Genomic DNA, 12,947 nt, shown 5'->3' with positions numbered 1-12,947 from the left:
CCATCCAACCAACAGGATAAGTTAATACAAGAAAAAAAAAAAAAAAAAAGCCACAGGCAAATATGTAAGCAGCTTGCATCACCTCAGCAATTTAAACAATAGTAACTATTTCTGGGTTTCTCCCTAAAACAGTAGTGATCCAAATTAATATTGTTCTGTACAAGAGACTTAAAAATTTTAAAATAATTCATAGCAGTGAAATCCATTTCTGAAACAATTCAGATCAATCTTTTGGGTCGATCTCTGCCTATTCATAATAACCAGTCTGGTGTAACTTCAAGATACTGAGAATACTAGAGAAAGTCATCATGAAGTATTTGACAGTGCAGCATCCAATTTCTAATATTAGAATTGACCTAACCAGACATCTGGAAGGAAACAGAGGAGAACAGAAAAAGGAACAGAAATACTGTAAGATTACCTTTGAACCACTCCACTATGTTTTTTACATAAATTCTTCCAGATATTAGTGTACCAGAACAACTTCCTACTTCACAGCTTTAAGGCCCCAAATCTTTATGGGCAGGGCTGCAAGGTCACACTAACCCAAACAGTCAGAGCCAGCACCAGACTCCGTCGCATACAGACAGTGACAGGAAGTACTGCCAATGTGATTTTTGAAATAAGAATCACCATGAGTAATTTTAGTCCACAAGCTTCATGCAGGAGTTTCAGACTCTTATTCATCGTGCTGGCTTCTCTTAGCTTTCTCCAAAGTCCAGTCAATTCTCAGAAACTTTTTGCTTTAGCTTTTGATTATCCTCCAGTGCTTCATCTTTGCTCTGTTCTTCTGGATTCTTTGCCGAATCAGGATTGTATCGATACAAATACCCATATGGACGGAGATGATAAATCAAATATTCCAAATGATACATAGTCACAGAATCAACATAGTGGAATGAAACTGCTAGATCGGAGCAGCATCCAGGACCCTAAAACACAAAACAAGTCAAAATAATCAGCAATAATTTCAAAGCATACGCTGGATTAAAGATCCAAGAAAAATTCAAACACATCCTTGACTTCATGGTGAGAAATTCACTATCATCATTCATTCACAAACTTCAAAACTTAATGTTAGGCAAGCAATATGTATCAGGTATATCTGCCAAAGCATCTTTCCAAAATAAAATTGGACAAAGTATTTTTCTTCAGTAATCAAGCCAGTGAAAACACTAGCTGCCCGCACTAATGTCAGAGGTTTTTTGCTTTTCCATACTTCTTTTTTATGTTGATGTTTAAACAAAACCAAGAAGCAGCAAGCAGGTGCAAACACTTCATTTATATGTGAAGCAATACACTCTTGTTATTCATGACAGCATCCATCCAGAGTATACAAGCACCTCTGCGCACGTGTGTTCATACATTATACAGTTTGGCAAAATTGCCAGTATCTAACCTCCTACACACAGAAAGCTGTTACAAATAATTTTGTAACTTTTTTTTTAAGTTTATTAATTTCATTGACGTTATTAAGCATTTTTGCTTAATAACAGTGATCTTAAAAGCTAAAAGATCACTGTTGACACATTTGTTACAAATTGTATTTTCTAGCTCAAATTCAGCTTTAAGAAGGCTTTTCTGGAAGATAGTTTTGTGGGGATTTTTTTTTATCAGATTCAACTGCACAGCTGCTAATATTCCAAATCTAACTGGAACCAAGATTAAATATTTAAAGACACAGAAGTGAACAATAGTTATGTAATTGTTATTCTTTCAATACTTACTAAGTTTGATCAATATAGCTTGGTTTTGATACAAGATGAAGTTGTCTCTATCCAAACACAAATACGATAGGACATTGGCGGTTTCCATTATGAATCCTCACCACCACTGCATCAGTTACAGATGTAACTGTCCACAGTTCAGCCACTCGTGAACCGCAACCATAGCTAAAGCTGCTGCATTCTGACACACTAAACACAGTACTGTAACTGTTCTAAGCTACAAAAATGCTCTAGCCACTGAACACAAGTATAAAAATAGATGCTTTACAATGAAAAGAGTCTACTGAAGAACTACACTTTTTTTCCAGGCTTTACTGTGTAAAAATCCCATATCCTAGCCTTGATTTTGGCCACCTAGGCTGATCTCAAAGCTTGATGAAAAATAATACCTTTAGAAGTGTGACTATAATCCTAAAAAAAGAAGCCACATCACAGATTTTATGATCATAAAAGTTTACAATGCAGAATACCTTCAGGTTGCTTTAATTTCAAGTAGTGGCCTGCTCCCTTCCCTCCTTTTTTTTTTCCCCAACCATGACTTTCAGATGTGTAACACAAAGGACAATCTGAAGTTAGTAAGAATGTTTCAGCTTGTAAATGCTATTTTTGTTGCTACAATAAAGGAATTTTTGAAAAATTAGCTTTGCCAGCTCTCACACTTGCCTCAACTTCTACAGAAAGTAGACAAGAGTTCAATGCAACTACATAAGGAAATCTAATCATATTTCCTTGTTTGGGTCATGCTTTTACTTCACTTCCAGGCAACGTTGATTCTTCTGTAATCTTTTCAGAGGAAGTCACTTACATATACATTTTAACAACCTTCAATAAAAAAAGTGAGGGCAGGGCAGCTAGCAGCATTCAAGCCAGGTAACACTACACAGTTATCAGTGATAAGAGAAGTATATTGCAGCACATCTCCATTTGAAGGGAAAAAGACTACCAAACAGTACAGTCACATACACAGCTACCCACCAGCCCCTCTAGTAACTTGGGAATCTCTTAGCCAATTTTAATCAACCACCGTAATGAGCAAGTCTCAAAATTAGTTCTATTTTTACAGGTTTTATGCAAACTTTGCAGTTGGATAGAAGACAAAGGTGTATCAGTGCCACCTTCCCTTTCAGTAGGCTTTACCGTACTAAGCCATACTGTTTGAGTTGGCTCTGCACAGTTAGGACACACAGCTTGGAAGGAACCATGCTGGTCTCACTTCTCACTGTAGGCTGGGAGTTGTGTGGCTGGAGGAGAAGTCAGGGACACCGCGTGTGAGATATGAGGGAAGAAAACAGAACAATAACTTTGCAAGGAAAGTAGTAGCGGTGACAGTAGACAAACATGTCAAAAAGGTTTCATCATTTTTTGCTGTCCACAGAACATAGCAAAACTGCAATAATAATTTAAGATTCACTAGCTCGTTTGGAACATTAAATTCTTAGCATCAACTTTTAGTTGATGACTAGTGTATTTAACACATCTACACAAAGGTATATCACAGAATCAGAACAAAATCTTCTTTTCTAAAATGTATTGAGCTGCTATTAAACTGCTAATTCACACATCATACACATCATAAGACATACTTTATAAAATGGGTACCAGGTTCCTAAGGGCTTACCTCTACAGCAGGATAATAATTGTAATTCCAGTACCAGAATGTTTTTGGTAGGTATCCTCTGATTAAGTGATGTTCTGGAACAAAGGGATGAAAGGTTTCTCTACCACTTGTATCCCTAGAATCTCCTGCTTCCACATTAATGATCTCCATGCATTTTCCTAGGGCTAGGTCTTCAATAGAAGAACTGTGAGAGCATTTGTTCGTTTTAAATGCAGTAACAAATCTCTTCAGAGCTTCTTTGCTTAGAACATATCCTGCTCCTCCACTCATGTAGCCCTGTTTCACATAAGGCTTAAACCGTCTTCCAAAGTATATTGGTTGTTCAGGACTGTATTTTGAAAGAAGCCATCTCAAATTGTCCAATATAACATAAGTGTCATCATCTGCTTTCATAAACCAATCAGCATCATCAAAATAATGGTCATATACATATTGAAAAGCTTTAATAGTCTTCCAGTACAGTTGGTCCCTGCCTTCTTTGGTTTCTAGGCCCACAGCTGGGAAGTCTTTATTTTCCTCAGAGCTCATAAAAAGTATTTTATTGCAACGTTGGGCCCAAGTGGCCTTAACATGCTTGGCTTTCTTTTCTAGATTTTGAGGTCCTGTCATGACCCAACACAGTATTTTCACCTTCTGATACAGTCCCTCTGCAATATTTTTATTCTCATCTAAAAAAAAAAAAAAGAGTAAAGTTCCAAAACAGTATTAGACTTGACTGCAAAACAAACATAAGAGCAACCTCCCCGCAGACATTCTGTTTCTAGATCAGAAAAGACATCTACAGAGAGAAGAGGCTTTTTGCTTGCAAATGTACCAGTTAATGAAATCAGTGTTAGATTCAAGAAGAAAACAAACAAGACTCCCCAAATCAAGAAACTAAAACTCGTAAAGCTACTTCAACTTCACAGGATAAAGGAGAGCATAAGACCTGTATCAAAATGAGTATTTGTTCAGCGAAGTGTGGCTTTAGAAAACCTTGATTTCTACATAAAAACTGTTCACAGGCAACCTCTTTACGGTGCCAGAGGACTAATGAAAATTAAAAAGCTGAATATTTTTGCCATTCACAATGAACACAATGATTACAACACAGAAAAGTCAAACAGCTAATAAGCTCTGTTATGTATATTCATGTTAACTAGCAAAACCTAATACATGTTTCTAAAATAGCAACATATTTTTTAAGAAAAAAGCAGATGGTAAGCCAGAAACAAAGAATTTATCAAAAAATCAATTTAAATCTTATTTGTAAAAAATCAGATTAAGTAAGTTAGGATACCACGAAACTAGTATTATTGTTGTTCTAAAATGTTTCTATTCTCAGACAATCCCACAGAATAAATAGGTAGTTAGTTGAGGTGTGCAATATCATGAATGCTTTGGCAGCTTGGAAAATATTTCCCTCAAAGAAACATCGTCACTTGATACATACAGAGGGATTTTAACTCATGTAAAAGAATATTCCATGGAGAGTGAGATCTGTATAACTGATCCTAAAATACTCCTGCTTACACTTTATGCAATGATAGATCAGATTTCTCTGTAACAATTTTTTACAGTTACATGTGAAACACTCACAAACTTGTCTTATGAAGTTTTCAGTTTAAATAGCAAATTACTTCTTAAGCAAATGCCTTATCACACATTTTTTCTCATCCAAACTGTCACAACATGGACACTATCTGTACTTAAGATTTAGAATTAACTCATTTAGTGAGATGTGTCAAATGTAAAAGCATGTCTGAAATGTTAGAAGGGTGTACTTTGTTTGAAAAACATAAAAATCTAAATCAAAGTGCAACCAGAATTTCTCTGGTTTTGACTGTGAACAGCAACCTGTGTTTGGACTGCTGCATGATCAGCTTGGCGAACAACACCCACAGTGATCCTCTCTGCCCCCCCACCCCACTCCAGTTCCAAGTTTTACTAATCATGTCCAAAAAAAAGTGATTTTTTTTTTTTAAGCTTTATCTGAGAGGCTAGATCAAAAGTTAGAAGTGGTCCAAAATGAGCTTCTTAAAGCTAAAAAGCTATTCAGCCACATCTACAGTGGCAGCAAACCTATCTGCTTAGTTCATTTGAGAAGTTCCTGCTGCTCCAAACAAGTCTGGATAGAGAAGATGGATAAATACTTGAGCTCTAAGGAAGAAAATCACTACTGTAATAAAAATTGAAACAAAGAAAAACACCATTCAGCAGACCTCAGGAGAACAAAGTTATTTAGATGTAACCTGAACATTGAGAAAGTGAAAGAAAAGGATTCATACAATTTCTTGGCAGTGAAGAAAGCAACATTTTGCAATGCATGAAAAGGGGGCATATGAAATAATTAGTCAGGCATAACAAAATACCTTTATGCTGTCCAGAGTCTGCATTGAAATTCATTTGTCCTTGCAGCTGATTGTTATCAGTATCTGCTGAGTGTTGGCCATGTGGATCATTGTGAAGGATATGAGGCTGGATCTTAACCTGTTCTTCTAGTATAATGCTAAACAGAAGATAACATACGAAAAATCCTATTGCTGATCCAAAAGTGAAGGTTAGAAGGTTCATCAAAGACTTAGAAGATGCCATCTCCTGAAGGTAATACACTGTCAAAAACAAATGAAAAATACATTAAGCTTATAAAGTCGCTTAACACAGAAATCTAATCTAAAACTACAGGAAGAAATCAAGGACTAAATAACCAGAAGGAGAGATCTTATTTCTAGCTCAGATTCAGCTGCCTTTGGCTTGCATGGATGTTTAAGTACAAAAGCAATGCAAATATCCATATAAAACTGCACAACCATTGATAAATTTAGGACAAAAGGCATACCACACAATCTTTAGCTTAAAATTATAAAGGACAGTCACAAATCACAATAGTGACTGTACGTACAAAAGCCATTCATTATATGTACACAATATTTATAAAAGAATGTATACATTTAAAGTACTATATTTTAATTATAAAATTGTAATATATCTTCTTTTTATTCTCTTTGTTCCAAGAAATCTGTGCTTTAAAACATAATATATGTGTCTTTTATGAACCTAAGAGATGACGATCAAAGGCAATCTGCAGGTCAAGGTACAACAGGGTCATGAGATGAACTTAAACTCCAGGAGTCAGTATATTACAGGAATTCTTTAACAGATGTCAAACACAAGCAGATTTTGAAGAGTTATAAAAGCAAATCTACTCTCAAAGTAGGGTAGTTTTCCTTCAGCTTTTAGGAAGTACTGAGGACAGACTTTCAGAAGAAAGCGTAAGGCAACATCTCAATTTTCATATAGAAACATCCATTTTTAAAAGGTATTTGGAGAAGAAAATGCATCAACCTCAAGGCCTCTTCTACACATCAAAAACCTTGTATTCTAGTAACAAAAAAAACCCTTCACTTCAGCCACAGCCTTGCTCCTCATAAACTAAAGGACTTGGCTGACCATTTTTCTAAAACTAAACAAAGCCAGCATCTACACCTGCATAAAGAGAGCTTTATACACCCGAATGAAGTGTAAATTTTCATATATTAAACACTTGCAAACCAATTTTAGGCTGTTCAGGCCTGAGGCTTCCTCATCTTTGCAGAGGGTTGAGATATCTTCCAATAATTCATGACTAATCTACAAAAACATTGACTGTTAAATACATACTGGATTCAAGCCAGAGCCTTACAAACAAGTTAATGATGTTCCCTCAATTAGTGTCATTCTTAACATCAGTGGGCAGAACCCGATTTAGTTAGTTAGGGAGCTGAAAAAAAGAAAATTACTAAATGTACAGAGCATCGATGAAAACCATTGATCAGGAAAGAGCTGCAGCCACTAAATCAATTCATTTAGCCTGCATCCACTTCTCTCACTGGCTGTGTAGGGTCTATTGGAAAACAACTGTAGCCAAGCAAGCCGCATGAATCACTTTGCAGTAACACCAAACACCAGCTTTCTGTCTGTCTGAGTGCTCTCCTGAACAGAAAGCACAGAGGGCAGAGAGCATATTGTTAGGTTGGCACTTTCAGAAATCATCAGATTTACTGCACACATGCAGATCTAGATCATTTGAGAGCAAAGCAGCTCTAACATGGGATATGCTAGAAAAAGGAAAGAAAACTGGAAACATAACTTAAAGCACAAAATAAAAATCAAGAAACTTAAAGGTTGTATCAAGTTCACATAATTATAACTGTGGTTGATAAGGATCTGTAGTTCTTTAACATGAAAAAGTATATTATTTAATTTTTTAAACATATATTGCCATCCCTCAGTTCAGCACTACATCTTGGTGGAGACAAAAAAATTGCCTTTAGACATCACATCTTAAAGCATAAAATTGACTGTATTATTATTTGTGACCCAGGTCTTGAAAAAATGACTTGGTTTCCAGCTTTAGTTCTATTGCCTTACATGCCACTAACTTGGGAGGAAAACATGAGGACCCAGATCTTGCAAAAAAAAAAAAACAAAACCAAAAATAAGCAAACAAAAACCAACCCAAAACACTTAAGGAAAAGCCTATATGCACAAGCAACCCATGACACCGGAAAGCATCCACTGTACTAAAATTATTTTTTTTTTTTTGTTTTCACTTTCCCCACTCAGCACCACAAAGCCCCCTCAAAATTTGCAATACACAAAGGAAGAGTGCCAGAATAAAACAATGCCCTCCTTCAGCATATTAAAAGGGGAAAAAAAAAAAATCCATGCATGCACACAGCATAGCTACAGCACTTTCTAGAATAAGAAGTCCCCATTGCTCCACTTTTCAATATTAGGGGTCTCTGACATAGAATTTCAGTTATCTGCTCTAATGGCTGTTAAAATTATTCTTGCTTGGAGAGAAAAAAAAAGGAAATCACTTGAAAATAACTGCTGCTTATTAAACTATTGAATTATATTAGACTCTTTAGAAAAAAAACTTTAAGTGTATTGGAAATGCTAACGAGAAAAAAGTACATTAATTGCATTTGGAAATTAGAAGATGGCCTGGCAGTATTCCACGAGCAAAGAGGATTTCTGGGAGCAGGCAGGGACACATGCTGAAGCATCTTCATATTTGATATAAAATGTCTTTAGTTACAGTTTTCAATCTAAAACAACCTGCTCATTGTTCTATCACTTTTATATCAACAAACTGGACCACTGTATACAGGTGTGTATATCTGTATGTTGATAAACTCCATCAGTAAACAGGACAGAAATCTTTATTATTTACATTATCTTGATATTTGACATAAGTAGAGCCTTTTAACTCACCAGCAAAAATAACTGAACGCTATAGCATTAGACTAGAATCAGGAAATGTGTAAAAGAAAATTCAGTTCTTATCATGATAAGCATCCCCGCTCAGACTGTTGACATGCTTTTCTAAACAGGGGTTTATTCAGGGGCAAGACAGGCAAAACATTTAAGTGCTCAAGATCAGGTTGCAAAACTTACCAAGTCACTCAAAAGAGCCCATTTTTATCCCTATTTCTATTTTCACTTCTCGTGACTTAAAAAACAAACACTATTTAAAAAACCACTTACAACAAAAGCCTAGGTTTAAATTTAAATTATACTCCACTACTCTACCATGGTAGCTTAAACAAATATATCTTTTTACATATTCATGTAGGTAGTCCTAGTCACAACAAATATTTTAAAATTCTATCACAATAGTCATTGTAGATTTAGCTCCAAATTTAAGTTTTGAGAGTAAACAATTTCTGCATCTTCAAACTTACAGAAAAAGTAGTTTTCCTGTGTTAGAGGCTGTTGAACCTGGCAGCCCAATGGAGACAAGGCCGTTGCAATTCCAGGTGCCCAGGTCCAGCCAGTGACAAGGCTGTGGATGTACTCCCATAGTTGCATATGCAGCCGACCATACAGATCAACACAGCTAAAAACAGTGTTCATGCAAACACAAATGGGGTCTGGCCCTACGCTGCTCCTCTCCCTAACTGACCAGCACAAGAGTCCATTACTGGGGAATATACACATGCAGACAATGTGGAGCCCCTCCAGTAACTGGCCTCAGACACTTGATCTACCCAGGAACCAACCCTGAATCCTCAGCCTCCCCAGAGCCCCACTCCAGTTGCTGCTGCAGACCACCTCACCCAGATACGCACACATGCAGCTCTCCACAGGATGATCTCCCAGTATACAGCCTTAGACATTCAGCCTACTCAGTAGCTGGCCCTTGGATCCTTTTGTCTCCAGTTGTCTCACCCAGAGACACACAGGCAAATGAGCCTCCAAAACAACTCCCAGCTCCAATAGCTGGCTTGGACCTCCTGGACCCTTATATTGTGAAGCTGAAGACCCTCTGATCTCACCAGTACCTCTTCCACACTTACAACCTGCCTCACAACCTGCCTCCCAAGCCTCTGCTCCAACTCACTAGCTAGCCATGCATGATGATACGCACCAGCACCAACACACTGGCATACTTGCCAAGACAATACGTGTGCACTCTGCTCTCCCCAGTTACTGGCACTCCAGACACACAAGCCTCCATAACTTACGGTCTCCACTCCAGTTGCTGGCATTTAGACCCTCACCTACTCCAGTCTCCCCAGTTGCTGGCACACCAAACACACAGAGGTCCCTATAACTTACGGTACCACTCCAGTTGCTGGCAGTTAGACTTCAGTATGTAGACAGGAATATAGCACAGAGTTCTCTCATCCAGGAAAACAGCTAGAAATGGAGCTTAATAAGAAAAGAGGACAGGCTGTGGTAATCTAGCACAGAGTACGATCAAACATACTGACCAGCCACTTGTTTACAATTGTCCAGGCCCTTTATCCCCTTATCCTTCTATTCTCCCATACTTGTTCCACCTCAAACAACCTTGTATCCTCCCTTCAGTCCCTCTCCTAAGCATCCCATAATAAGATTTATACAGTCACAAGATGCTCTTCTTCTGCATCCCACAGTATGTCCCAGATTCTGTGGGCAGTTACCCCTCTCAATCTTGTAAGCTGTTCCAGAGAGCCTTTCTGTTGATTTATCTTGATGCCTGTCACACCCGGGCAACAGCGCTGGTGGCTCTCCAGCGACACAACCAGGGGCTGCTTCCTCCGATGAGATTAATGCCCCCTGCCTCCCCGACCCTCGTTGTGCCTCTGTGCAGTCCTGGTGATGAGCCTTTTAACATATTAACCTAAATTGTTCTTGCTCTGCTAGCTGTTCCGACAAGGGTTACGGTCACCTTCCTAAGCCAAAGCAAACTTGGGAAATCCCTACGCAATAGGAATATATGATACTGGAGCTTGCTCCAGCTCCACCCTCAAAAAAATAAAAAAACCACCACCCAACCACCTTTCAGATTAATACTTTTAAGCAAGCTCCTTTCCTTTTCTAGAGGAAACACATTCAACAAAAAAACCAACCAAATCTGGGATTTTGAAATTTACAAAATGCAGGACATAACTCTAGATATTTTTGTACATGTTTTTCCCAGTATCATTCCATAATCACTTTAAGATTTGATAAATTAACTATGACAAATATGGCTAGCCTACATATACAGCTGGCTGTTCCCTGTATCCCTTACTTACAGAGTGAGGGGCAAGCTCTGAGGCCTCAGCATGAAACAGAATGTAAATGTCCTTTGAAGGCTGCATAATTATCAATGAAGTTGATCTCTGCTACCATGTCTTTAACAGTCAAGCAACACATAATTAAAGTAAAAATATAGAAAACGTAGTTAGCTGCACAATGCCAAAGAAAGGTCATCTTGCTAAGTCCTATTATTTCTAGAAGCTTTATAAGTACATATTCATATGCTTCTAAAATGAAGCTATACGCAAAACAGCTGTACATTTGCTAACGTTGTCTGCATCAAGGATTACTGCGAACCACTGCCGTTCCCTATCAACTAAGCACAAATTTTATTTTTCACTTTCAAAAATATTTTTTTTAAAAAATAGAATCTAATGTTGTAAGCATTTCTTTGGAAAGGAACTTTTTCCATCCAAAACTCTTAGTTGTTGCATCCAAAAATGCAGACAACAAAAGCAAGGTATTTTGGTGCAGGTGGCCGGTAACAGCACTGAGACAAGACGTTAACAATCCACAGCACTGGGGAGACGGAGGGAAGATCTCGATAATCTCCTTCCTTATTCCAAATACTGACGCTCTCCTTTAGCAACAAGTTACCACGTCCAAAGTACGGCTGGCTAGACCTCTACTAACCTAGTCCTTACTAGAGGGAACTGCGACGTCAGTCCAGGAAGTCCCCGTTACAAGGCGCAGAACGCGGCCGGGCGGGGAGCAGCGAGCAATTCCCCCCGCCCCCCCGCAAGGCACCTTGCCGCCGGCCCTCCCCTGTCTTCCACGGAGACACCCCTCCTTCGGGGGCTCACCCTCCCAGGCAGGGGGCCAGGCACCTGCTGTCCTCGCAACCGCAGTTCCTGCGGGCAACCCTCCTCGTCGCAGAGGTGGCACCCAGCACCCCGGCCGCCTCCTCCCGCCCTGTCACCGCAGGGAGGCACCTTCCGTGCCTTCCTTCACGTCGCCTCCCCAGATCGGGTGCTGCCTTCGGGGCCCTGCCCGCCCTCGCTTCCCCTCCCTTCCCCTCCCTCCAACGACGGCCCGGCCCGAGGCCCACCACAGCCGCCGCTCGCTCGCCCCCTCCCTCACCTCGCCTCGCCTCGCCGGCCGGCGGGCGGGCAGGGACCCGGCGCGCGCTCAGCCGCGCGGCCCGCAGGCAGCCGTTGGCCGCGCGCAGGGGAAGCCGCCGCCAGACCCGCCGCCGCCGCCGCCGCCCCGCGCCGCCACCGCCGGCACCATCCCGCCTCCCCGCGCTGCGCACCCGCGGAGCGGGGAGGGGATGCGGCACCGCCCCGCCGCCTGCTCATTGGGTGGCGTGCGCCGGGGAGGCGTGGCCAAAGCCCCGGCACTCACATTTAACCCTTGCCCGCCGGGAGGGCCCCGCCGCGTGGCAGCTCGCGCGCCTTCTCGGGCTTGCGCCGCCGGTGGAGGGCGCGGGAGGACGGCGGCTGCCCCGACCGCTCTGCCGCCGCGCGGGAACGGGAATCCGTCCTCTCGTCCGTCCCCCCCACCTCCTCCCGCCTCGGTCCGCCGAGAGCGCGGCCACGTCGGCGGGCCGGGCCGCGAGTGGAGCCCGCGCCTCCAGTATGGGGAGGCCACCGCTGGCGCGGCGGTGGGTGAAGGCGGGTGCCCAGGGCCGGAGCTGCAGCGTGAGGGCGGGGGCCAGCTCGCCTGCCGCGCCTGGTCAGGGCTTGGAGCGGTGTGGGGGCGAAAACGGCACAGGGCGGAGAGGGAGGGAGTGTCACCTCCCCCTCACCACTCCGGGGTCTGTAAGCGGCGCGGTATTTTGGCGGTGGTGCCTCCTCCGCTGCCTCCTCAGACACATTTAGGAAAGAAATGTCCGGGGCAGGGCTGTCCCTCCACCCTGGTACGGCGTTACCTTGCTCGTGTCTGCCTGGGTTCGCCTGGAAGCAGCCGTGTCGTGTGCTCGGGCCCGGCTGCGGAGCTCCGCTGCTTTTCAGCCCCTCACCCCTTCACTTCAGCCGGTCTGGAGCCTCTGCACTTCCAAAATATCATGAGGCAACTGCAAGGGACGTTGCTAGGTAACTGAACCCTCTGAAATCATTCCTTATCTCCCT

General features: G+C 41.5%; 1 protein-coding gene across 2 annotated transcripts; it reads right to left on the bottom strand.

Annotated features, from left to right (window-relative positions):
• Nucleotides 1-276: 276 nt before the first annotated feature.
• C1GALT1 (core 1 synthase, glycoprotein-N-acetylgalactosamine 3-beta-galactosyltransferase 1) lies at nt 277-12,078 on the bottom strand. Of its 2 annotated transcripts, none has more exons than XM_086742377.1 (4): nt 11,964-12,078; nt 5,697-5,936; nt 3,346-4,013; nt 277-932 (listed from the first exon to the last, which is right to left on the bottom strand). In XM_086742377.1, exons 2-4 carry the CDS (start codon nt 5,917-5,919, stop codon nt 723-725), a joined length of 1,101 nt encoding a protein of 366 aa, XP_086598503.1. In that variant the 5' UTR covers nt 5,920-5,936; nt 11,964-12,078; the 3' UTR covers nt 277-722. The 2 variants fall into 2 exon arrangements, with proteins under 2 accessions (XP_086598503.1, XP_086598504.1); XM_086742378.1 differs by lacking the exon at nt 11,964-12,078 and adding an exon at nt 11,512-11,826.
• Nucleotides 12,079-12,947: the final 869 nt, after the last annotated feature.

The sequence above is a fragment of the Chlamydotis macqueenii genome, chromosome 2 (genome assembly GCF_036417535.1).
Source record: "Chlamydotis macqueenii isolate bChlMac1 chromosome 2, bChlMac1.mat, whole genome shotgun sequence".
Taxonomy (NCBI): Eukaryota; Metazoa; Chordata; class Aves; order Otidiformes; family Otididae; genus Chlamydotis; species Chlamydotis macqueenii.
The sequence above is the reverse complement of the archived record's forward strand: the minus strand, read 5'-3'. Positions and strand labels throughout refer to the sequence as shown.

Bases quoted from the DNA above. Each gene is read 5' to 3' on its own strand.
- C1GALT1 (XM_086742377.1), bottom strand. From the start codon at position 5,919: ATGGCATCTTCTAAGTCTTTGATGAACCTTCTAACCTTCACTTTTGGA. The intron at 4,014-5,696 runs GTATTTTGTTAT...TTTTTTTTTTAG, and splicing joins AGACTCTGGACAGCATAAAG to ATGAGAATAAAAATATTGCA. The intron at 933-3,345 runs GTAAGCCCTTAG...TTTGTGTTTTAG, and splicing joins ATTATTATCCTGCTGTAGAG to GGTCCTGGATGCTGCTCCGA.